Source organism: Phycodurus eques, chromosome 4 (genome assembly GCF_024500275.1).
Source record: "Phycodurus eques isolate BA_2022a chromosome 4, UOR_Pequ_1.1, whole genome shotgun sequence".
NCBI classification, from domain to species: domain Eukaryota; kingdom Metazoa; phylum Chordata; class Actinopteri; order Syngnathiformes; family Syngnathidae; genus Phycodurus; species Phycodurus eques.
The window spans coordinates 9,421,579-9,449,445 of NC_084528.1; the positions used below are offsets into that span (position 1 = coordinate 9,421,579).

Genomic DNA, 27,867 nt, shown 5'->3' on the forward strand with positions numbered 1-27,867 from the left:
GATTAATGGGGCTACCAGTTTGAGACACACTTCTGAAATAACAAAATTCCTATAATTTCTGTAATGTTATATTTAATAATTAATTATATTAATCTACTATATGGGAAGAAGCGGTAGAAAATAGATGGATGATGGATGGATGGGAAGATACTGACCACATTGATGGTTTTTCACAATAATTATCAATAATGATTTAACATGGTAGAAGATTTAAAGTCACTATGCAACCCTTTCTTTCTATACATTTCTGTAAGTGTTAAAATTTTCAAATGGAAATCACAACATCCCATCACTAGTGAGCTATTTTTAGAACAGGCCCACGTGCTAGTCGTGTGATCCTTGGAGGCTACCTGGTGCCTGTTGGTGATTCCTGTGCTAAATTGTCTTTAGGTGAGAATGTGAGTGTGCATAGTTGCTTGTCTCGTTTGTACTCTGCGATTGGTTAGCCACCAGTCGAGGATATACCCTACCTCTCGCCAAAAAAGTCACCGGGGATAGGCTCCAGCTCAGCCGCGAGCCTAGGATTTCATTATGACCTTGTCATTTGAGCCAGTGTTTCTCTTTTTCTTCTTTTTTTCATTATGGTAATCCAATAAGGATATGTGTATTGTGCATTAGTATCACACTTTTTGGCATGATTGTACTTTCCATCAATGTGTGAGACACCAAGCAATGTTGTTTTTTTGTTTGAGCCCACACACATTCTCTGTAGGAGATCTTTGTGCAAAGCTATCCTTGTCTTACTGTAGTTTTGTGTGCATGAGTTTGTGCTGGCGGCAAGGAAGAGTCCAAACCAGGTCTGTTGCCCTTTTATGTTATCATACTGTATCTACCACTGACAACTGACTTAGCTTTGACCCCGGAGATAAAAACAGGTTTAAAATCAAGCTACATAGCAACCGAGAACAATTAGATCTCAAGTAAATGTGAAGGCTGAAGAATTAAATTCAAGCGTCAACATTTTCATTTGGTGTAGACATAATAGACGACGGACACTTAATACCCAAATACTCCATTAGATCACCAGGCAGCTATTTCCTGGTGAATGTCACAAATTGCTATTTGTTTATAAATGATAAGAATTTAACTGCATTATTTTTATTCATATTACAGCCCATGTCCTTGTAGTTACAGTAGCTGTTGTGCCCTCTAAACACATAACCTATTCCACAGTTTTTTGTTTGTTTTTCCCCCACAAGATACATTTATGCTCATCAATTGAACTCTAAGCCACATTTTGAAGTATTGTTTTTGATTTATGGTAATATAAAGAAAACTATAAATTTGTGATATAGTTTAAAATGGTACTTTAGCTGCGTAGTGTGCTTTCAGACATTGTCCTCTATTTGTTTGTGCAACCAATCACACACTATTTCACCAACAAAGATTAGTAGTAGTTCACTACGAAGGGCTATAATAGCTTCTCTCCATTTGATCATCTTGAAAAAAGGACTATCGGAGTGCACACTATCCCACTTAAAGATTTAGCGCATCAAAATCGTTTCCAGATATTGTGAAGGACAGGTGTGTGTGTACTTGTGCATGTGAGTGTCCTCACTTATAGCTGGGCCTTCTTGGCGCAATGACGAGCAAAATAAAACGGTTACATTAGTGTGAGTGTGTGAAAGACTGCTGGGTAGTGTTGAGGTCACCAGTTTAATTACACTTCACAGAGACTGATTTAGGTCTTGCAGAGGTTGTTTGGGGCTGCAGATGGATGGAGGACAGCAGGGAATAGTAGAGAACAGGAGGGAGATGGTAACGAGAGTTCTGAGAGGAGCGGACATGCTGACATTGAGTGAAAAGACAGAGGAATTTCAATTTAGATTAAAATCGAGCATTGGTACCTGGCGTACTCTATCCATTTTCACAGATATTTTATCTTTTAATTTGCAGGAAACATTTTTGTATTTTTCTGACCTATTCATTTAACCATGGTATTTTTTTCTGCAAATGCTTACGGTTTGGAAGAAAGCACTTAGGTGAATAGAAAACATTAAGACATCAATGATTGCGTGAGTTGTAATTATAATGGTACAGTTCTGAATGTTTTGTACTGTATGTGCTCATGTACATAACATTAATTCTTAGTCTTCATTGTATGTCCTTATAAGGAAATAACGAAGATTAGTGTGAATATTGTTTCACTTAGGGCCATATGCTCCTATACGTGCAAGAGGGAAAAGGCATGCTGTTTTGTACTTTTCAGACAGCTTAGATTATCCCTTAAATTTAAAAGCCTCTTTATACTCCCGCGGCCGACAACGCCTGCATTGCATCACGTGACCGACGCATTGGGCCGTACGGCCCCTTGTGCGCCACTTGATGCGCACACGGCACAAATTGTTGCTGCGCGTAGAATGCCGCAGAGATCATCTCTCGTGATTGGTCCGTTTTAGTCACATGCTGTGATGACGTACTCAGCGTTTCCCTTGGTTCTACATATCACATATGCCGCTGCCTTCTTGATCGATTTTGCAGCATAATTAAACGTATCATCTGGTCATCTAGGTCCATTTGTTCTAGCAGACACTGTTCCACGGTCGCCATTGTTGTTGCTTTGTTCCGGAAAGGAAAGTAAAAATGGCTCCCGGAATTGGCCAAAAAATGCAGAGTAAACGCCACCCTGTGATGTCCTAGCCAATACCAGCCGTAGCGACACCCCCGACTTGGAGGAGAACTGTTGCACATTTTCAAAACAGCGCGCGTGGATTGTGCTAAAGTATAATGGCAAACTGCGTGTGGGATAGCCGTAGTGACGTCAGCACTGTCGTCGCCCGCGCGAATATCAAGAAGTCTTAAGTCTTGTCACATATGCACCTTCATGCCAGATACTGACGTGGGTGGAGCAACCCTAAATTATGGGCATTCCCTGTCAAATCTGGCCTTCCCGTGTATTGAGTTAACCACAGTCACACTTATAGAGCCACTAAAGTGGCAAAAATGCCTTGTAAATTTGACATACCACAGAGAAGAGTGTTTTTAAAAAGCCTGCCAAATTTGAATGCATAAAAAAAAAAATTCACCATGTACTGTATGTAAAGTAAGTCTCTGAAATCAAGAAAATAAGGCCCACCCACGAGTTGCAGGGCTGTGTGGGTGTGTCTGCTAAAGGCACTGGAGACAGACAGCCCTTCACCTGTCAATTAAATATGTTCGCTTGTACGCTGTGTGCTCAAATTGTCTGGAGTCAGCTACTGGCTGAATAATGTGTGCCGCTGTGGTTATGGTTCATAAACATCTAACTTTCCTGTGTCTCTTTTATGTGGGGGACGCACACACAACAACTGAGCAAGCCGCTGACGTATTAAACGATCCCACCGTTGTCGAGCGATGTCCTTAGCTCGCTAGCTCGTTAGCGCTCGCCTGATTTTAGCGTGCATTATTCAGGTAAAAAAGAAAGGTCACATAAGACGACTACAGTACTTGTTTTTTAAAGCTATCATACAGCAGGGAAGAATGAGGCCAGCCATGATTTACGGATTAGAGACAGTGGCACTGAAGAAACAACAGGAAGCGGAGCTTTAGGTGGCGGAAATGAAGATGTTGAGGTTCGCTCTCGGAGTGACCAGGTTGGATAAAATTAGAAATGAGCTCATCAGAGGGACGGCCAAGGTTTGATGTTTCGGAGACAAAGTTAGTGAGCAGACTTCGATGGTTCGGACACGTCCAGAGGAGAGAGTGTCTGTATTTTGGTGGAAGGATAATGAGGATGGAACTGCCAGGCAAGAGAGCTAGAAGAAGACCAAAGAGAAGGTTGATGTTGTGAGGGAAGACATGATGGCAGTTAGTGTTAGAGAGGAGGATGCAGGAGATAGGCTTACATGGAAAAGGATGACACGCTGTGGTGACCCCTAACGGGACAAGCTGAAAAAAAAAGAAGATACAGCAGGGAAGAACCACTTCACAACAGAGCTCTGTCACAGATCAGAAAGCTCTTCAAAATAAAACATTGCTTCCACCCATCTTTAACTAATACATAAAAAAACTAAAAGAAAAAACCTTGCATTGGTCGCACACTACTCAGTATAGTGAAAGAGTTTGTGTAAATGTAAATGCATGTGAGATTCAAGCTTTAAAACCGAATTAAAAGGGAGATTGTGAAGTACGGTAACATCATTGTTTATTATGAGCAAGAACATGTTTTCTGAGTTCGGTAAACTGAATTTAACGTGGAGAAAATGAGAATGCACCCAATGAAAGCTAGGTTTCTCTGTTTGTACGACAGTTAAAATATTTGTTTCCGTATTTACACTATATATTCAGTATAAATATAATGGAAATTAGGGAGGCACAATAATTATTTTGTTTTCTACCGTTACCAATAACCTGTTTTTTCTCCAAGCAGATACCAATACTGATAACGGATATATGTTTTTTTTAAAGGTTTCTATCAAGGGTCTTCAATAATTTCCAGGCCAAGGTCCCTCAAACTGATGGATACCTAGCGCGTGGACTCCCTACTTAGGTATATTGTAAATAATTGTATTGTACACAGAATGCATTTTTATTCATATGAACTATAATTAAAAGTTAACTATAATTAATCACACCATTAATCACATCACCTACGGGCAATTTAGAGTTGTCAATTAACCTACCACGCATGTTTTGGGGATGTGGGAGGAAACCGGAGTACCTGGAGAAAAACCCACGCAGGCACGGGGAGAACATGCAAACTCCACACAAGCGAGGCCGGATTTGAACCCGGGTCCTCAAAACTGTGAGGCAGATTTGCTAACCAGTAAACACTGTTCCGCCTGTATACAGTATAACATGTAATGTAATATAAGAATAAAATTATATATTTTTATGGTCTCTATACACAAGTACAATTAGATTGAGATGTGATGCAATGTATAAATGTACTTTGTTATTGTGCAATCAATACTATAGTATTGATAACACAATGAAAGTGTTTTTTTCCCTCAAATTTGAATAATGCACAGGCTCAAATCTTTTTTTATTTTGAACAATATAAGAACAGACGATCATTCATGTTAATGTTTTTAAAGACATTTTTGAATTTGTGGTTGGGCAAAGAGCGCCAGCCAGGGGAGACATGTTGGTGTTTGAGCAAGCCACCAGATGCGTCATTAGTGGATAAGAACTCACACTTTCCTTGCCGAACGAAGGAGAGCCGTTGTGTGTTTTGATGTTAATTCCATTTATAGATGATCTAATTTATTGTCCAGTGAGCGAACGGTGGAGGGGCGTTTGCAGGGGTTAGCTGCTGTTACATTAGCTTTTAGCCCTCCGCGACAACCGTGCTTCCGCATGTGGCCAAACTGCCCCTGCTTGCTCCTCTATCGGCTTGAGCTCACTTTTTGTGACATTTTTGTTTGTTGGTGTGCCGTGAGATTTTTCAATTGTAAAATATGTGCCTTGGCTCCATAAAGGTTGGAAATCACTGCTCTAGTGAGGTCATGTATTCTAATCAGTTAGGTCAAACCAGCATTACAACATGACAGAAATCATGGGTATTAACTTACTGGAATTAAATTACCTGATTGTAATTAAATTACTTTACCCACACCGAAACCTTAGAGCATGATTCGACAGAACTGCGGCATGTTAATGTACAACCGTTAGTGCTAGCACTAGCTTGCTAGGCTATATAACATTTTTGTTGCCTGCTTGTGAGCCGTATTGTATTAAAAATACGTGACCATACCTCAAGCAAGCCTTAAACGAAGTCCTCTCCTGTCCTGAGCACCAGTGACCACCAACACACGGTTTCCCTATTTTGTCCTTATAATACAGTCGGCGCGATCCACTCTTGTTGTCGTCGCCACGGTAACGAGTGTATCCGGTCGCATTTGTGTTGACAAGATAAAGCCCAATGATTGTAAAAAAACGGGATGTGGTGGTATCAAGATTACAAGATTTTATTGCAGTAGTCTGACATAGTGCAATCGTGAAAGAGCAAATTTGTCATGTCGTCTGATCTGGGCATTACGTGTTGTCTGTCACAGACGGGTTGTCTGTCCCACACTGCCGACATGATTTTTTATTTTTTTAATAATTTTATTGGCCATCAGATGTTTACAGTACTGCGTCAAAAGACACGCGATAAGGCTAAAAATAAACTAGCTTTTGGATTCAAATATAGTGTGGACGATGGCGACGCGGAGTAAATGTCTTTTGCGGAGCCATTGTTCGGATCGGTGAATTATGACATTAAAGCCGATCAGCCGATCAGCATAAAATGCTAATTATCGGCTGATACCGATCAGGCCGATAAAATCGGTGTAAAGTCTAATAGTTATCAGTCCGATAGTTATCGTGCATCCCTAATTGAATTGGTTCACGTGCAAAGGCTCTGTTAGAAACTTCCTAGTACATTGTATATGTTTGCCTTTGCTTTGAAAGTTGACACAATTACTGAAGATTAATTCATGTAATTTTTCCAGCCCTGTCACACACCCCTATGCAATAGCTCTGTGACCTCCCACCTGCTCCCCCAGGGGTTGCGGTTCCCTCTTTGGGAAGGTCTGCCTTAATCCCTACTAGATACAGCCATGTACTTCTTCTGCATAGGGACTGGTTTGCCATATCATATATATCCTCTCTAAAGTTTTCAATGAAATGTGGACACAAAGTTAAAGGCTGCCAGCAAAGATCAGGTTTGATGTCAGGACTGTAAGGTTAGGCAAGGCAAGTTTATCTGCAGAGCACAATTCATACACAAGGCAATTCAAAGTGCTTTACATGACAGCAAATAAAATAATTCCATAAAACATAAAAACAATCATTCATGAATTAAATTGAAAGTGAGGAGATAAAATGTGCACAGCTAAATACAACTGTTTTCAGCCTGGATCTAAATAAACATTGTCAGATTTGAGGCTCGTCTCAAATTTTATGGGAGACTGTTCCAGATTTTAGCAGCATAAAACTGAACTGCATCCTATCCATGTTTAGTCCTGACATTCGGCACTGGCAGGAGACCAGTCCCTGAGGTTCTCAGAGACTGAGAAGGGTCATATGGCTATAACATGTACTGTACTGTAATCTGCGTACTTGTGGTAGAACACTTTATAGCTTCATATTAGCTGGCCAAATAGAAACATAAAGATTGAACAATAAGGATTCCAAGATTGGGCAACAACAAGTGGTGATAGCCATTTGGTTTGAGACAGTTACAAATTTCAACAACGTACATCCTGTCCTCGTGATAGGAATTGTACCAGTTTAGAGCAGTACCACAGATTCCCACCCAGTGTTCTTACCTCTGTAATAACATCACCTGGGTCGACTCTGTCAAAGGCAGCACTCAGGTCGAGCAGAATTAAAACTGAGACTTTGCCAGCATCTGTGTTCCGGCAGATATAATTTCTCAGCTTGATCATATCTGTTTCGGTGCTGTGGTGGTGATTAAATCCTGACTGAAAAGTATCAAAAGAATTATTAGACAGGAGAAAGTCAGTAAGTTGTTGGTATACAACTTTTTCTAGGACTTTCTGTTAAAATGGCAGTTTTCATATGGGCCAGTAGTTGTTTTGTACTGTGGTATCAAGACTGCTCTTCTTTAGAAGGGGCTTAATGACAGCAGACTGAAGTGACATAGTGTGACCAGATGAACAGTGGCGGTAACAAACTGCTAGCACAGAATTTATATATCGAGTGGGTATTGGTAACTCATCAACGCAGTACCTCGATTTGCACTGCTTACAGGTGAGAAATGTGGCAGCTCTAGGTGTCTACCTGGCTGCGTAGTAGTTATTTGTGTAATGGAAACTTGCATTTTTAATGCCTTGAAATTTGTCATTGGGTTATATTGAAAAGTCATTGCACTTAGATGCAGAGGTTATTTCCAAGGGCAGTAAAACTGGAGGGTTTGTTAATGTGTATACTGTGGGAAATATGACATGGGAGTTGTTACTGCAGTTTGTGATGATTTCAGAAAAAAAACTTCCTTGTCTGTCAAAGTCTCGTAATCCTTGAACAACTGCAGACCCAACTGTTGGTTTTGGTGTAACAGACAGGTTAAAGAAACCTGATCAGATAAAGCAACATCACTGACATTCACATCTGAAATACTAACACCCTTAGTAATGAGCGCATCTACAGTGTGCCCTCTGCTGTGGGTGGGCCCAGTCACATGCTGAGTTAGACCGAACAATTCAAGACCAGCAGTGAGCTCTTTCAGCGTGCCTATGATTGGGTTCACCCACATGCACATTCAAGTCCCCTGTAATGACTAAACAGTCGAAATCACTGCAAAGAACTGCAAGTAATTCAGTAAAATCATTAATAAAACAATTCTGCCATTTGTGTTTGTTTCTGTGGAGGATAGTTTAAACTCCATTTTGAATGACACATACACAAAGGATGAAAAAAAAAGAATTTGTGGGTGAGTATATTGTCCCTGAATATGGCACAGACACCATGACGCCTCTGGTTTTGTCGTGTTTCAGGCACAAAATTAAAGTGAGGTGGACTGGACTCGATCAGAACGGCATTAGCTGTAAAACAGTGAAATACGATTTTTTTCAGACAAAGCAAATACTTGCTCATTGTGGCCATCAGCCATGTTTTTTTGTTACTGTTTGACTGTGTTTGCCTGATGTCCGAACTTGTAAATTGCATATGTAACTTCCTAGTTTTGACATGCAGAATTAAGGATGGATGTGTGATTTGTGTTCAGTTTTAGACAAGTGTTTAAATCAGGTGTCAATTTATATTTAGCAGTTAGAAGCTCATCATATAACAGTCTATAGTATAGCTATTCCCTTATATTGCACGTCTGCTATTTTCTTACATGCTCAAGTATGGATCCAGTTTTAGAAAAGAGGAAGCAAAGTGTACACATTGCGTGCCTGTGTGCATGAAAGAGAGAGAGAGAGAGAGAAAGAATGCTGCTCTGCTGTAGGGGGACATGGGGGGGGCGTCTACAGACTGGAGCACCCAGGGGTTAACGAGTAGTGTGAGAAAAACAGTTTGATGGGGGGGAGCATGCACACCCAACACAGAGACACGCATATGCACATGTACCCTATCAAACAACAACACAGTATGCAGTGCTATTGAGAGCGAAACATGGCCTTTAGCATAGTTGTACTGTATTTTGATCACTAGATTACATTAAATTGTATAAGAATAGATAATGATTACACAATCTAGCTCTCTAATTTTGATACTGGTGTGTAACCTGCAGGTGATTATCACTAACCACGAGAACAATTAGCCTATAGAAAGTTGGATCACATCTGTATCATTAACTAAATGACCTGAGACTGAGGACCCATCCTTTTCCCTTGTGGTATGTCAAGTAATCCCACTAGCATGGAGCGGTCACCAAAATATAAAATAACAGTATTGACCTAAACACCTGCCACTTCCTGCACAAACATACACACAGACCCAGTGGACTCTTTATCTAATGGCCCTTCTCACGCAAATTGGGTGGGGTGGGCGTTGAGAAGGGACAAACAGAGCGCACCCCCCCCCCCCCCCTCCCCCCTATTGTCCTGGTTTGGTTTAATGCTTGGAGGGTAGGGGTGGGGGGTGGGGGTGGGGGGTTACTGATAGAACCGAGGATAGTATGGGAATAGGGGAGGCCAACAATGCCACAAAATCCCCCACTGCTCATACTGCTTATGAGCATGACCTGCTGTGACAGTCCGGTGACAGAAACTGACTAAATTGTGGTAAATCAGAAGTAATCTAGAGTTAGAGGCACAATCTGGATAACATGAAATGTTTGGAAGATTACTTTTGAAATGTAGTTGGTGACGAATACAAGTTACCGTGTTGAAAATGTAATTGTAGTTTAACTATTTCAATTACTTTCTCAAAGTAATATAGCTAATTACATTTGATTACATGTTGCATTATGTTTGTACAGCATGTGGAAAACCACCATACCATGTTGACCTAATGACAAATGTGCATAATTTAGGCAATATTACTTCCTATAACAATTTAATTTAATACAGACAGAATATTTGTTTCATCTATGCATTATTAAATTTGCAGTATAATACGACACATTTGTAGATTTCACTTTCAGTTGCAGACATGAACTTTTCAGCTTTTCAAAACCGTTCTCTAACTGAATCAACATTTTTTTTTCTCTACGAACTTGTTTTTTTTCATTCCACAGCTGCCCTGGAAACCGTCCATTTTCTCTGTGTACATTTTGGATGGACTGTAGGTCTGTTTGAGTATGTGTGTGTGTGTGTGTGTGTGTATGTAGGTATGTGTGCGTGTATGTATCCAGCTGAGCTTTACCCCTCTCGCTCTTCACTACAGAGCTACAGCAGACCCCCTTGTCTAGTAGTTTAGCGCAACGAGGGAGCAGGGGGGGGGGGGGGGGGCTTGGGCAGTTTGTTCATAATGGATTATTGATTGGTCTGAGAATACACACTGTGCATGTGTGTTAGTGTGTCACTGCATTTTAGGGAGAGCACCACTTTCTTTGTCCCACTCTGAGCAGCTAGTGTCTCCAATTCATGAGCAATTGTGTAGAGGCTAACAAGATTTTTTTTCTTTGCAAAGCATTCACTGTATGTTCTCCACTGCAAATGAGTGTGTGTGTGTGTGTGTGTGTGTGTGAGAGAGAGAGAGCAACCCACTGTACAAACAGTTAAACTTTCAATGCTGCCTGTATGGAACACAGTTAAAACCCCACAGTGTGCACATCGGCTTCCAAAAGATGTGTGGGCAAATTTAAAAGCCCCCTCCCTCTGTTTTGCGCCTTAATTCCACAGTTGCACTGCTTGTGTGCGGGTGTGTGTTTGTCAGCATTCAGACAGAAGGTTCACTCTTGATTCTCCACTGTGTGTATTTGTCCTCAACTGCAAATTAGAAGTCTCTTGGTTTGTATGGAACATCAGCGCATCACAGATGACGGCTGTCCCTTACGAGAAGAACACAAATCATCACTCAAGGAAGCGTTGCATTGTGAATGCATAAAATTAACTTTAAACCTTTGGGTCCGTGTTGAAGGTTCTTGTTGGCTTGATGATGATATTTTCATGACTTTGATAGATTATATTACACATAGCACAGCCGAAATTGCTAGTATCCATCCGTTAAAGAAAGAAGACTATGAAATAACTTAAGAGATTTTTGACTCGTATATATTGCATATCTGCATATATATATGCAGTACTTATTGCATATAAAAATATATATATATACAGACCCTTTTCAAAAGATAAGAATATCATGGAGAAATTTATTTATTTCCATAATTCCATTCAAAAAGTTAAGATTTCATAGATTATAGATGCAGGGCCCACAATTTAAACAATTTCAAGTATTTATTTGTTTATTTTTACATAATTTGGGCTTCCAGCTCATAAAACCCATGAAATCAGGAATTCCAAAAATTTTAATTTTTGAAGAACTCACCATCCACTTCTTTCTCGGTCTTAAAAAAATGAAGAAAGAAATTAGGGTTAGATTAAATCAATCAAAATATGGTACTTTCAAAACGGTATGTTAATCTTCAATACTTGGTTGGGAATCCCTTTGCTTTAATCACTGCCTCGATGCCCCGTGGCATTGAGGCAATCAGCCTGTGGCATTGCCTGGGAGTTACGAAAGCCTAGATTTCATTGATGTTTGCTGTCAGTTCTTCTTTGTTTTTGGGTCTGGTGCCCCGCATTTTCCTCTTGATAATGCCCCATCGATTCTCAATGGGGTTGGCTGGCCAGTCAAGCACTGTGATGGCATGGGCATCAAACCAGGTTTTGGTGTTTCTGGCGGTATGGGCAAGGGCCAGGTCCTGCTGGAAGATGAAATCTGCATCTCCATACAGATCCTCAGCAGAAGGAATCATGAAGTCCTCTAAAACAGTCTGGTAGACTGTTGCGGTGACCTTGGATTTAAGAAAGCAGTTTACCAACACCTGCACTTGACATTGCACCCCAAATCATGACTGATTATGGATATTTCACACTGGAGCTCAAGCAGCTTGGGTTCTGTTCTTCACCTGTCTTCCTCAAAACCCTTGGACCTTGATTCTTGAATGAAAGGCACACTTTACTTTCATCGGAAAAGAGGACCTTGGACCACTGGCCAACGGTCCAGTCCTTCTCCTCTTTGGCCCAGTTGAGACGCTTCCTATATGTTGGCTCAGGCTCAGAAGTGGCTTGACCCGAGGAACACAACAGTTGTAGCCTATCTCCCGGATGCATCTGAATGTGGTGGTTTTTGAAGCTGTGACTACCGCCTCATTCCACTCTTTCTTGATCTCTGATAGATTCTTGAATCTTCTCTTTTTGATAATCTGCTGAATCCCACAGTCATCTCTTTTGCTGGTGCATCTTGCCACATTTTGTCCTTCCACTTGACTTTCCATTGATATGCTTGGACACAACACTCTGTGAACAGCCAGCCTCCTTAGCTATGAACTTCTTTGGCTTACCTATCCTATGGAGGGTATCAATGACGGTCTTCTGGCCAGTTGTCAAGTCTGCAGTCTTCCCCATATTGAACCCAACAGACATTTTAACCAAATTGAAGCAATTTAATGACACCTGGGGAAACCTGTGCAGGTGCTTTGAGTTTAGTCGATGATTAGTGTGTGACACTCAGTTTCAAACATTTATGGCCTGCAAAATTTGGGCTGAGTTCATCACAGTATTCAAATTTTTTGAATTCCTGATTTCATGAGCTGGAAGCCCAAATGATGTAAAAATAAACAAATATTTTTTTTTTAAGTCCCTCTATCTATACAACTGGAATGCAGTATGACTTAGTTACTGCTGCTTTTATATAATATTTGAAATGGCAACAAGCTATGTGAACACTGAGTGGGAGTCTCAGTTTTTGGTGTTATCTACAGTACAGTACACAGGTATTTTAAAGTTTTTAACCCACTTCTGACTTTGTCTTCAGGACTTGAGCAGTAAGCAGTGTGAACCATTAAAGCTTCACTGATTTCAATTGTATAAATAGCCTACATAAATAAGTGGTTCTGGTACAGGGTATTAATTTTCAGTGCAAGATAAAAGGATGTATGATGGTTCGTGTGCTTAAGTCCTCTTGTAATGGTGATTAATTATCCTTTTATAATTAGAGCCTGGCAATCGCTCCACTATGATCTTTAACAATAGCATCAGTGTAATTTCATATAGTCCACCATTTGAGTTTCTGGAATCCTCTCTTAATTTTAATCTTTCAAAAGTTTCAGAATTTTAACAGTGATGGTATAATATAGTTGGTGAAAGTCTATCTTGTTTTATGGCGAGAGTTTACTGAGCTAATTTAGGGTTAATCTTGTTGTAAATATGGTAAACCTATAGGGTAAAGCAGAAGTCTTGTTATTACTTCAAAAAACAAAATATTCTAAACAATAACTAAGCAAGTAATGAAAATAAATCTCATTGCCTGTGCCAAAGTAAATAAACAGTATGTGGTATTAAATTTGTCCACAGTATCACAGTATCCCTCTTTCCTTCCCTTTCATTTTGACCCTGACTGCGACAGCATTCAGCTCCAGTGAGAAAAGAAGGTAAATTGTCTGAAGAGACACTTCCTTTTGTGTACTTAAGAACCTTGTCATGTGAGTGAAGGCGGGCTTGTGAGGCCATTATGGGGAGGGAATATGGCAGCGCTGCTGATCTTGCTGATGTGAACACGGAACATCCTCCCCGCTCTTCCCCCACCGCGATTGTGTAAAGTGTCAACTCAGCTGGTGTGGCTTCAGAGCCCCCAAACCCTGCACAAATCACTGCACAATCATGCAGATGGATGTTGTGCAAAAATACAGTTAAAGGCGATGTACACAGCCACACTTAATCTACAATTAGTAGCCATATAGTATAAATGTACAATTACTGAGATCAGGTACAAGACCTGTATCAAAAGTTTGAGCATTAACCATGTGTGTATGTGGTCAGCACGTCTTCCTCACAGGATTATAATCTCCACATTCCCATTTTCTACATGGGTTTTCTCAGGAAAATCCGTCTTACTCACACATTTCAAAAAACATACGTTATCCTTCCATCTATACATTCTCCTCCGCTTATCCGAGGTCGAGTCGCGGGGGCAGCAGCCTCAGCAGGGAAGCCCAGACTTCCCTCTCCCCAGCCACTTCATCCAGCTCTTCCGAGGGTATTCCGGGGCTTTCCCAGGCCAGCCGTGAGACATAGTCTCTCCAGCGTGTCCTTGGTCGTCCCCGGGGTCTCCTCCCGGTGGGACCTCACCAGGGAGGCGTCCGGGTGGCATCTGAATCAGATGCCCGAGCCACCTCATCTGGCTCCTCTACTCTGAGCCCCTCCCGGATGACCGAGCTTCTCACCCTATCTCTAAGGGAGACTCCGGAACTCATTTGGGCCGCTTGTATCCGGGATCTTGTTCTTTCGGTACATACATGTTATGATAGGTTAATTGAAGCCTCTAATAGTTGGTGAGGTACCGTACAGTTGTATGGGTATGAATGGTTGTTTTTCTGTAATTGACTGGCAACCAGTCCAGGGTGTACGCTGCCTCTTGCCTAAAGTCAGCTTGCTTAGGCTGAAAGGGATACACAGTAGGAAATGAGTGAATGAATAATCAGCTCAGTTTTTAGCTCATGATGTGTAAGTGTACCTAATGAAGTGTTCGATGAGTCTAAATTTTTTTTAATCTGTTTTAGGATAGCGTGACCAATCTTCCTCATTTTTAATGTCTATCTTACTGAAAGGATTAATTAACTCAGAAAGAATCTTAGAACATTCTCATATTACCTGTTCCAGTTTTATATTAACTGTTACTCTTGCAGTCAAAGCCTCTTATCTAGTTTTTGTTGGGCTGTGTACACAAATGGTTTCTCTGTGTACTCTGGGTTCCGCCCGCATACAAAAAATATGCAATTGACTCACTTACAAATAACCGGTCCAGGGTGTACCCCACCTCTCACCCAAAGTCAGCTAGAATAAGAAGTGTGATAGAAAATGAATGATCAGATGTACACTAATAGTGAATATGTCAGTGCAAACAATTTTGCTAACATTTTCTTTTTGTCTCTTTCCCATCTCCTCCCCATGCACCACTTTCTATCTACCTCAATATTCCACTTTCTTTGTCTTCATTCTTAGGTGGATTTTGTAGATGACTGCTGATATGTGTACATATGAAGATGGAGGACAGATGCCAGTGAAATGAATGAAGAAAGGAAGTGTGGTTTAATAATCATGATATCGAGACTTTTTGAAACGATACCTCAAGAGATGAAGAATTAAAGTCCCTCTTTATTCGGATATAATTAAACATCAGATACAACTTTTTTTAGATATCTATCTCATAATGTTTACACTGTAAGGCAAACACTGTTTTCTTTATGCTAGGGTACTGGTAGAACAGAATAATTCATATTGACCAAAATTACCGAGAGTGATAGATGAAGATGGCTAGATGGCATTGTTTCCTGTAACCAGACAGTGTTAAATGAGTTGCTGTGACAGCAGCTTCATCTCTGAATGACTGCAAGCAGATAGCATTTTAATTAACTAAAAAAGGCCAACTTGACATCTCTAGATGTGCAACGACAGATAGCAGTAGATTGAGCTTTTTTGCCTGAAAGAGGCCAGGTAAACAGGGTAGATCAAATCCCATGACGAATCCTAGTGTGGGGGTGATGGATACCCAGGTGAGAAATCAGGGGGAAAGGTTGACTCCCATCAAGGCCAATTCTAAACATGATATTGAGGGTGAGGATGACAAAATGTCAGGGTCTTACGACTGCAATGTTTGCGGCCGCAGCTTCCCTTTCCTAAGCTCTTTGTCACAGCATATGAGACGCCATACTGGTGCACGCCCTTATAAATGCCCCTACTGTGACCACAGGGCCTCTCAGAAGGGCAACCTCAAAGTTCACATACGCAGCCACAAACTGGGCACGCTCTCCAGCCACCACTCCAATGAGGACGAAGAAGGGGGCGCAGAGGAAGAAGAGATGAGTGTTTCAGAGGGTCTTGATGGAGGCACAAGTCCAACCAAGAGCAGCTCAGCTTGTAATCGCATGATCAGTGGCGATAATGCAGACAATAGTCGCAGGAAAGTGCCTGTAAGGAGCTTGAAAAGAGAGAAACCTATAAGTGACCAGCAGCCTTACTGCTGCCGTCTTTGTGGCTATGAGGCCCAGAGGGAAGACCAGCTCCTGAGCCACATTGAGAAGGTCCACATCACTGTGGACACAGGCGAGCAGACACGTGTTAAGGAAGAAGTCGTGGCTGAACCAGTTGAATCCCAGTGTGATGGGACCTTTCCCTGTGAAACCTGTGGCCAGGTGTTCACACAAGCCTGGTTCCTAAAGTCACACATGAAGAAACATGCAGGAATCCTGGACCATTGCTGTCGCATATGTGGAAGACGCTTCCGTGAAGCTTGGTTCCTTAAATCCCACATGAAAACACACAACACCAGATCACGCTCTCGTGCAAAATCTGATTCTACTGAGCATCCTGCCACTATCAATGATGTAGCACAGGATCCTGAAATTGTTGGCTTTTTTGCGTCTGTCTACCAAATGTGCTCGAAATGTGGGAACCTGTTTCATAGCAAAGAGAGCCTGAGAGCTCATGATAAAGTCCACAGTCTTAGTTATGGAAAGAAGTCTCAGAACCAATCACAGCTCAGTGATGATGAGGACTCACCAGCCACAAAGAAACGTTTGCTTGACTATTTAGGCCTTCAGCCTGTTGGAACAAAAGTCAAGGAGAATGAAAGTGATAAGATACAGGGTCAAAGAATCCCAGAGCTTGATCCAGTTTGCAGCTACCAAGCATGGCATTTAGCTACAAAAGGAAAAGTTGTAGAACCAGTAGAGAACAACAAGCCTTCCAGTGATGCAGGAAGTATTGGAGAGGAAGAAGGTGCTACAGCCGCTGTAGTTTATGAGAAAGAGAATAGCAGTTTTGCCCTTCAATCTCAAGAAAAACGCAGCACAGGTCGCCGCAACAGCTCTGGTTTGGGAAACCAAGCTTCATCTGGAGACCAGACACCGGAAAGCCTCAGCGATTCAGAGTACCGACCGTCATCTCGCCAGGAACGGAGACGACCATCCCAGTCGCAAGGTCCCTCTAAATTCATTGAGTGCTTTGAATGTGGCAAGATGTTCCGCAGTCGTCACCAGATGATTGTCCACCAGCGAGTGCATAGAAAGGATAGGGGCAGGACATCAGCGGGCGACAAGGAAAAAAGCGGAAGTAAAGACCAGTGGAGCTCCACCAGTGACCCAGAATCAGGCTCCCCAAACCGACCTTTTACCCCGGGGTATGGGGATTCTCCGCCAGCGTCCACTTTCAGAGACCAGGCATCTGAGATGGGCACTGCTAACTCAGGAGAGTTTCCAGGTTAGTCACTACTCACCAAAGAAAAATGCTTGACACTTTTACGGTGTGGGGCATGTCTTTGTCTTTTTGTCTCTGCAAATGGTAATGTTATCTTGGAGTCCAATAATGTGCCCTGATCAATGGATGGTTGGATTAGTTAGTGTAGGTTGGTATCTTTAGGGGGGACGACAACCATATATCTACCAATGTGTTTCATTTTTCTGACGGTGTAATGAAGTTTGTTCACTAATAAATACACTATATGGGCACAAGAAGTGATACACTTACAGGAAATTTAATGGAAGATACCAGCTACTGGGGGAATTGTTGTCCATTCATCCAGAATAACATTTGTGAAGTCAGAGGTCGGTGATGATTGACAAGTGCTCCTGGACCTCACTCTCTCTTTTACTTCATAGCCAAGGCTTCACACCGGTGCGTTGTTCTACACCAAATTCAAAACAGAAAAGGGCTTTTCCCAAACTATCCCCATTAAATTGGAAACATATCAATCCATCCATTTTCCATACTGCTTATCCTCACTAGAATCCCGGGCGTGCTCTAGCCTATCCCAGCTGACTCTGGGCGAGAGGCAGGGCACACCCTGAACTGGTCACCAGCCAATCGCAGGGCACATATAGACAGGCAACCATTCACACCTACGGGCAATTTAGAGTTTTAAGTTAACCTACCATGCATGTTTTTGGGATGTGGGAGGAAACCGGAGTAACCCACGCAAGGCACGGGGAGAACATGCAAACTCCACACAGGCGAGGCCGTATTTGAACCCGAGTCCTCAGAACTGTGAGGCAGATGTGCTAACGTGTCGTCAACCGTGCTGCAAAATTGGAAGCATGTAATTATCTAAAATGGCTTTGTGTGCTCAAGCATAATACTTTTGTCCACATAGGATTATGGTGCCTGTGTGTATGACAGTGCTAACAACCAATCTTCTCTTCTTGCTGACTTAATTTGCTGGCATAGCATCATAAACATGCAATAAACTGAAGTTTCATTCATTGCTCATTTCAAACCACCCACTATAGTCTCATGACTCCACCAACGGGTAGTAAATATCTGGTCATGAAATAGGATTTAGGGTACTTTTCTCCTCAGCTCTTCAGTGTTTGTGGAGTGGTAACAGATGCCACCATGTGGCTGAATATCAAAACTTAAAAGTACTTGTGTTGCATGTGTTTTTGTTACATACTGCACTGTAAAAATCACTGTTCCTAGAAATTATCTTTACAGTTTCACAGTGCACATATCAATGAAATACAACACGTTTATTAAAACTCACTGCCTTTTATTGGCATGGCAGTTAGGGAAAGGACATTTTTGTCACATCATTAACCAATAAAGTGTATAAACAATACTGTAAAGCTAAACAAAAAGGTTAATCTGTCCTTGCAAGGGCAGACCATCGTAATTATGTGGATGAAATTTGGCAAGGTAAAGCTTTCTGTCTATGCAGCAAATGCGTGGGCTGTCTTACTCAGCTTTTCAAAACGTCAGTGTTAATGGCTTAATGCATTTGCTGTAAATGCTCAAAACTGTAAAGAGAGCATTAGCAGTAGTTGTTCCTAGTTTTTCCTGCTCACAGTGGTGATCAAAAATAGCAGAAACATTTCTTCAGGCATGATTGAGCTGTGAGCTATTTCAGGTCTTCCTGTCTCAGGAAACCCCCCCTCATCCCCCTGTGTGTGAGTAGATTTTTATTGGGTTGGTTTTTATCTCGTTACCTATCTTTATGCATTGTTTTACTTTCATGACCTCTAATTTTATTACCTTTGCAACACCCAGTTAACATCATGTGTTACTTTAACAACCCTAGCTGTGGTTTTGGTGTATGTATACTTCAGAGTAGTCACTCTGAGAAGATGAAGATTGAAATTGTATTCTTGTGTGCAAAATCAACATTGTGTAAAGAATGTGGAAAGTGTGTTTTGCAATCATCAAATGTGGACCCAAGATAAAAAAACTAAACAAAAAAAACAACAACATAATTTGTATGTAACACAAATGTAGTGTGCGAATGTGTAGAAATACATTACATCATGAGAGATGGACAAATCATTTAGTAACCTTATTTAGCTATAAGGGGGGTTGAAAAAGAAAACACCCCTCTAGACAGGGTGTTGTTTATTATCACTGACAGTAATGGCAAATCAAGTCAATATAGAATGTTTTGTTGTCATTGCATGGTTATTCCTAGTGAGGTTATAGTGTGTTCTGTACATGTTACATTATTGATATGTTGCACATACTGTACGGCCTATTCACATGTGCTTGTAATTAGATTTTCAAGACTTAAGAGATTTAAAATTGTATGGAAAAAAACAACAACAGTGGCCTGAAAAACAATTCATATCCATGTTATCAGTAGACTGCTAAGCTTCCTTTTCAGCTGTTTTATCATGGCAGCGTGTGAGCAGTGTATGTTGGTCATTGCTGCCAACAAGAAGTCAAACGAAAAACAGATGGCAAGTTACTAGTGTACAAAAAAAGGGTAGAAGAAAATGGTACAGAGAGGATCTGTAATGTGACCCTGTGTGTGTCTGTATTTAGCTGAGAGATAATTTAATGCATTTCATCAGACTTTTTTTCTGTTTTTTGTTGTTTTGTTTTTATTGTTATTGTTTTTTTTTAATTGTAACACGCTAGATAAAACTTCTGTACTGAGTGTTAATTTCAATGACGATGGCGTTTTTCTCTCAAATGTGGGGCTTTACCGCCCTCAAGTGGAGACATCTTAAAACTGCACACAAAACTATATTCCTGTACAGTAGTCTATTTGCTCAGTGTAGAACACCTGAATCTTTTAAATTTAATACAGTAGTAGTTTCAAAATAATATTTCGATTCATAGTTATAGAATCAAAATGTGTTTCATGAGTATAATTTTTTTCAGTTATTGTGGTGATGAGTAATTTGTTCAATATTTGACCTTTTGTGTTTTACATTGCTCGTTTACAGATGAGAAGCCTTATATCTGCAGCCTGTGTGACTTTGTTACCACTGAGTCACATACCTACCTGGCTCATGTGCGTGTCCAGCATCCGGCTGCCTCCGAAGACAGAACCAGTCCCATTCTTAGAGTCACACCCAATGCATACCCCAAGTTGAAGAAAGAAAATATTCCATCCCCTCCTTCTCATTCTGCAACTTGCTCTTCTCCCCTTGAGCCTGTTTTGACCCCTGTGGACTTATGTGTGAGGGTTGAGGGTCACAGGGGCCAAGCCCCCATCACCCTAGACAGGAAAAACCTCCCAAACCACAAATGTTCCTTCTGCTCCCATTGTACCCTCTATCCTGAGGTTCTGTGGATGCACCAGACTGTGGCTCACCGCATGACCAGTAGCAGCTCCAATCTGGTGCCGAAATGGGCTCTGAAAAACAACACCAAGGGGCCGAGAGACTTGGCCTCCAGGAGACGTACTGGCCCCCCACCAGTCTTGGAAGGTAAGGTCTGTCCTCCGCTGCCAAAACTTCCACGTGCCCAACGCACATGGCCCCCAACCCAGTCCAACGAAGTACTAAAAAAGAACAAAACAGGCTGTCGTGCAGGTACAACACCATCATCGTCCTCTCACTCTTCATCTTTATTGTCGAGACCCTCCACTTCCACCTCAGGATCTCATGCTGCGAGAGTCTCTCAGAATCAGCCTCCCCGCTCCAGACCCAAAGTTGATATTTCCTGGAGGAGCTCGCTGTCATCCTCCACCTCTAAGGAGAAGAGTACCAGCACCCTCTCCCGTTCCAAAGCACAAAGCCTCAACTCTGCTACAGGTTCCAAAAGGGCAGAATGTTACATGATGCCTCGGGAGGGACTTGGCTTCATGCTTTCTAGCAAGTACAGTACCCAAGCAGAGTACAACCGTGCTAGAGGCTCCTCTCATCAACCACTCACCAACTCCCGTGGCCAGCTACAGACTAATGCTACGAGGCCTAGTAGCGTCATCCACAGCTCCACAGCGGGGCACTACGGAGCGATGCAAGCATGTGGTGGCATTCTGCAGACTTCTTCATCGTCATCCCTAACCTCAGAGGCTCTTGGGAATGTGAAGCAGGAGCAAACAGCAGAAATCCTAGAAATGCCAAACAACATCCTCAGCTTCCTCAAAAACTACAGCCCCCATGAACTGTCTGCGCTGTACCACCACTGGGGTGCTACTAATTCACTTTTGGATCCCAATGGTAAGGAAGTATTTTTGTTTTCTTTTTTTATTTTGATCAATATGGCTCACAAAGCAATGAGGTGAAGAAGACACATCATACACATTTTATACATGTACAACAAATCTGAGCACCATAAAATATTAATTTTCTATGACTAGTCATAAGTTTGAATTGGATTTAGACTCGACAGTGATTCTATTGCGTGTGTGTAGATATCACTGTATCTAAATGTACACTGACCAGCCACACAATTAGTTACATTGCACTAATGATAGCCAACAGAGAGCTGTTTCTAAAATTATTCCATCAATAATATATCATATAATAATGCACAGTTTTGATTGAAATGAACGATTAGTATTGTTGTTATGGCACTGTACTGCATCATACTAAGGGGTAAATATTCATATTTAGCGACAAGGATCTGAACAGTCAACAAAAATAAAAGTGTCAACACCACACAGCACATTAACTCAACACATTTTTTTGACAAAGTTCTGCAAAATGAGGTCTTAAAATGACTACATTTAGTTGTGTGCATGTTTGTGAGGTATGATAAGCGGATGGATCTGGGGCAGCAAGTATGCCATGTGTGTTTTTCAGTCTAAAATATGTGTGTGTATCTGTATATTCATTGTGGAATATTTTTATATTTGTCTGTGAAAGACGTGAGAGAACCTTTGGTGCGCTCAGGTCTGTGAGGCATGCCTCGTGTCCAGCTCCACTCTCCCAGAAAGCTGTCACAAACTGTTTAGGTCACGGCTCTGCCTGATGAGAGACTCGCACAGATGCGAACGGGGGAGGCAAAAAAAAAAAAAAATGGGCGAGAGGAAACATAAGAGGCAAAGAGCGAGAGAGCGAGATGAGACAGAATAATTACCCCACCAGCTGCTTTGGAAATGGTCATTACCGAACATCAACATTATTTTCCCATTTTCAGTTGTGTCTCTAAGGTCAAGTGGGGCTGTGTGGAGCTAGGGGTCAAAGACAACAGCCCCAGAGCAGACGCATGACATCACTGTCACCCGTCCAGGCGCATATCGTCACCATCCGCCTTAGCCCTTTGAGTCACATGCTATAAAGTGACCTTTTTTGAGCAGCTAAGTCTTTCTCCCTTTCCATCTGCAATCTGTGTGTGTGTGTGTGTGTGTGTGTACGTGTGCTTGTGTTTTCCATCCAGCTCTGTCTTGTCTTTCATTAGTGCATCATTGAGAAGGGCTGGCAGCTCAGAGTAGAAGTGAAGTAACCAGAGGCTAGCCGGCAGTCGGGGTGCCAGAGACGCTCTCTGTCACCTCTCTCCCACTCCCTGATCTTCCTTGTCCTGCTTCCACCTGCTTTCCACATGTAAACATATGCAAATAGACATGACACAAGGACACCGAAGAGGTTTGCAGCAGGTCTCTTGCGTTGGACTTTAGTGTCACCATCATGCTCCCCAAAAGTATAGAGTTAGAGTTACATAGCCATGATCCAGTTATGGGTCTTGGATACAGTGTTGACAATTAGATATTTGTCCATTTTTTGCAGATTTTGTTTTTCTTTACACATTAAACATATAACATAAGACAAAAGATAATGATATTCAAAAAAATCGGGAAAAGGTTGTTGTAAAGTTAAACAAATACTAAAAGACAAATTATTGTAAAACATCCATCCATCCATTTTCAACACCGCTTATCCTGGTTAGGGTCGCGGGACGCTGGAGCCTATCCCAGCTGACTTCGGACGAAAGGCGGACTACACCCTGAACTGGTCGCCAGTCAGTCACAGGGCACATATAGACATGGACTACCATTCGCACTCACATTCACACCGTCACTGAGTGGGAACTGAATCCACGCTGCCTGCACCAAAGTCAGGCGTGTGCACCACTACACCATCAGTGACCTATTGTAAAACAATCAAATGTTTAGCCTGTAATTCATATTTATATTGTTGTAAGTTAATGCACACAAAAAGTAGTTTTATTTATTATATGTATTTTTTTTAAAGTTAATCAGCTGATTAATTAATATTGTTATTGGAATTTTATTCAGCCAAAGATCAGAATTGGCATCAGCCTCCAAAAATCCATATTGGGCGGGCCCTAATTCTGATTCAGCACATAGGTCATCATCCAGTTATCGAGAGGCGAGGGATTATAAAATAAATTTGAATAGTTGTGGCGTCAGTAAAAGTTAGGTCATGTAAGAAAAAAAAAATCTCTACCTATAATCAAGCCCTGTCATGTAAATGAATTGACGGCTTTGGAAGCAATTGATATTTAACAAGTGACACTTTTCAACTTCAATTTTTATGCATGTGTGCATCATTACGTGTAACTGTGTGTGTAAAGGTGGTCAGCGTGTGCCCCGGCCAAAGCCGCGTATATACAACTCTTTAAACATATACACATGCAGGCACGCACACCTGACATGTGACACACGGGTAGCGGAGCGGGCACATCACAGCCGGGCGTTTTAATTGCCTGTAATTTATGCGGTGTGTGTGTCTGGCTGTCAGCCTGTGAAATGATGCTGTGTGACAGCAGCAGTCCAGCCCCTAGAGCTAGCCGCTCATAATGACACATTAGACATACTAATGATGCCTGCACTTGTCCACTACTCATGCTGCCTACCTGCACCACTGAAGCCATGCTTCTGTGCGAATGTGCACGTGTTCAGTGTGTGCACACTACTGACCTCTACGACTTGATTTGGCCTCAAACAAAACAAACAAGGTTTTGGAATGAACTGATGATGATGCTCATGTTTTTCTCCACTCCAATTTGTAAATAACATCATAGAATGAGCACTATTATCCAGATGTGTGAAGTATATTTTAAAAATGTTCCTATGCTATTTCAAGTTCCTTTTTTGTACCCCATTTGTCAGGCACTCGCACAAAAATTTTTGGGGCCAGGTGCTTAAGCCAAAAAAAAAGACACCCATCGTCAAAATTATTCATACAATTAAGAAAAAAAACAGTACTATATATTTAACGTATGTATTTATTTCTGTTAACACAATCAACACAACCAATAATACAACTATTAACAAATATGCTGTAACATATAACCTGTACAACGCAATTGGGGGAAAAAAAACATTTAAAAAGGGGTAGTAAAAATAAACAACTGAGGTTATGTTGCACAAGTGCACACACCCTCTTACAAATGGGGATGTGGCTATATTCAGAATTAAGCAGTCATATTCAAACTCATGTTAAATATGGGTCAACACACACCTGCCAACATTTAAACTGCCTCTGATTAACTCCAAATAAATAAAGGTGGGAGCATACTGTACGTACAGTTCTCCCAAGGACTTAAATAAATGCCCCTCTTATAAAAACACTTTGGGTGGAATTGATGACAGAGAGGGTAATTATTATTATATTTTTAATACAGTATTGATGAATGAAGAAAAAAAGGGCTGCAGCAAAAAGGGCACTTTTGTTCATCCAAGGCAAAAGAGCAGGTGCTTAAGCACCACTAAGGGTCTATGTGTGCACATGCTTGCCATTTGTGTTCAATAATATATGCCATTCTCATTTAGCTAGTTAAAGCCACAAATAACTCCCAGAATGATGCAGTGCAGTCGTAGAGCTACCATGGATCAATCAAAATGGTTAATTTAATATCTCTATGACAGTAAAAATCTTGGGATCCTGGAATATCTACATATCTCTGGAGAAAGTAAAATAAACTACGAATACAGTATTTAACGTCTTGATTCATGCCAGCCCTGCAAATGTGTACGTGTTTGTCTTTAGGGATGCTGAGGTCTCTCATGCGACAGGGACAGCATTTCTGCCACGAGTGTGGGAAGAGTTTCAGTCAGCCCAGCCACCTGCGCACTCATATGAGGTCCCATACAGGTAAATAGCCATTTATACCTCTGCACTACTCCCTAGCATACAAATATTCCTATTCCTTATAATGTGCTTACACGGCATATTGATAATGTACACTCTCCAGGCAAAGGTTTGTGTACCTGCATTATCTAATGGGAGCCACTATAAGATACCACAGTAAATACGCCTTTACAAAGACAACTCAGCAGTTCCATGATTGTGGAAACATAGAGTACTTAACAGAAGATTTGGTAAACAATAGTTTGAAGTTGTGTCTAACTACACTTCATTATAATGTAAGCTGTTTCTTATATTTTGGTTGCCTTATTTAGTTAGACGACTGGCAAAATATTAGTAGATTCAGCATAAATCTTCATTGTATATACTGTAGTGTAGTATGCATTATCTGCGAATCATTTGACATGAGAGTCGCAAGTTGACGCTGATACAGTGGTTTGTGGTTGGTAGTAAAACAAAAGCAAATCACACATGAAGCAAGAGGAAGAGTAAAGGAAGTTAAGTCAACATGTAAGAAACGGCCAATATCCTTCTTTAGTTTGTAAAATAACCCCCCATCTTGTAATTACTCATCTTCTAGCACATTTGCAGTCATTCGCATGACACTTGTGCACGCACATCGTCACTTTCTCAGCTATTTATCCACACAGAGACACTCACATGAATTATGGAGAATATATGCATGGAAGTATTCACTCTCTCAACAATATTTCATTGTCGGACATTCCTGCATGTACCCAAATAAATAAAACCTGATCTTTTTGTTCAGTTGAGTGTGACAGGCTGTCTGTGAGTCCTTCCCTGCCCTGGGCTGGGCAGCTTTCGCTATTTTTTAAACTGAAACATGTTTTCTCTGGATACTGACCTGTGACAAATTGTATACATTATTAATCACATGTCAATTAGAGAGATGCAATTGTGCATTCCAATGAAGCACACCATCATTTATTCACACCAGTGTCATGAGGCCATTTGCATGTCTTCCAGTGCCATTTATTAGACAACTTCACTAAAGCTATATGCACGTATGTTTATTTAATTATTATTTTTTAAATGTTATGATTCCTTACTCTGGAATTTAAAAAAAACATCTCCGTCCGCTTCACTGGTGTTTAAAAAAAAAGACAAAAAACAAAATCAAAATCTCACGAGAAACCTTTTCCAGATTTGCAGGCTGTGAAGCTTGTGCCAAAGCAACAGGTGGCACCATAACCCCTAACTGGAAGGCTTTTAAAAAAATATATTTTTTATTTTTTTAAAAATTATTATTATTATTTTTTTAAGCAATCAAGTAGCCTGGAAAAAAATTCGGAATCAAGCATTTGTTGGTGGAGTTGTGCTCAGTCCAGGGCGTACGCTGCCTCTCGCCTAAACTCAGCTGTGATGTGTGTTAGATGGTTGAACAAACCTCACAAAAGAGGAGATTTCTTCTTCTTAAGCCATCACATTAAACTGATGATGGTGTTGATGTGTCGAAAAAAATGCATTTATTTCATTGGTAGTGAAAATAACTCAACAAGATCATCCACAGTCCTCAAAGCTACATTTGTTAGGAATATTACTTTATTATCGTAAAACTATAACATTTTTCTTGTGATGTTATGAATTTATTCCCATAATATTTGGAGTTTCTGTATATGGAGTTACTTTCTTTTCTTTTCTTTTCACTTGTTCGTACACGTTTGTGTGGATATTACTTTATATTTTCCCGATTTTCTATACCATACCATTTGTTTCCCTTCATTTCCTTTCCATTTCTCTTTCATCCCACTGACCACCTCCCCTTCTCATCCTTTTGCTTGACTCTCAATTTCATTCTCGCTGTCCCGTCTATCTCGAAAATTCCTCTCCCTTTTGACAACTTCTATATTTTCCTCCACTCCCTCTGGATTCCTACACTTGCGTTCTTTCCTCTGCCTCCTACCTCACTTGTCTCTGGCTCCACTATTCCCTCCCCTGTCCTGTCACGTCCATCATGGTAGCATGCAGTGATCACGGCAGACAGTGAGATAAGTAGCTTCTTTATGGAGAGTGTGAATGATATGTGGCATCGCCAGTGATTCTAAGTGACAGAGGCCAAATGGTAAGTGATGCAAAATTCAGCTTCCCTTAAGCTCTATTGTAAACACTCAAACACACACATGCACACACACAAAACATTAACACACTCACGCCTATCCATACACGGGCTCTGTAAACACTAGCCAAGACTGTAATTAATGTTGTCACCGACGATTGTCCTCAGCATAGACATACGCGCATAGAAAAGGCCAGCCACCCCGAGGCCTCTATTAAGATGCGTCATATTAAATCACTGACTTGGCTCCACTGAGTTCCATCGCCATCATCATCACCTTCACCACCGCCATCACCATTACTGCTAGCTCCCCTCCATTAGCATGAGCACTGGTGGCAAATGCCGCACTTCATTGTGCGGCTGGTGGCACGAGGAGAAAACCAAATGCTTGTGTGGGTCTTGATAGAGCTTTTAACCAGATGCCCCCCCTTCCCCTTCCTCCTCCTCCTCCTCCTCCTCCCCACCCTCATCCTCCTTCTCACCCCAC

At 41.3% G+C, this 27,867-nt stretch overlaps 1 protein-coding gene across 4 annotated transcripts in view; it reads left to right on the plus strand.

Moving 5' to 3' along the window:
* znf516 (zinc finger protein 516) overlaps window positions 1-27,867 on the plus strand; it is a 54,602-nt gene that overhangs the window by 19,100 nt on the left and 7,635 nt on the right. For 3 of the 4 annotated variants that reach the window (XM_061673883.1, XM_061673885.1, XM_061673884.1), the window contains exons 2-4: window positions 15,039-17,294; window positions 20,249-21,469; window positions 25,205-25,309. In XM_061673883.1, coding sequence (XP_061529867.1) covers window positions 15,554-17,294; window positions 20,249-21,469; window positions 25,205-25,309 — 3,067 coding nt within the window. In that variant the 5' untranslated portion in view covers window positions 15,039-15,553. Of the gene's footprint in view, window positions 1-15,038; window positions 17,295-20,248; window positions 21,470-25,204; window positions 25,310-27,285; window positions 27,841-27,867 lie in introns of those variants that run through there. The other variant, XM_061673886.1, reaches the window with a different exon arrangement.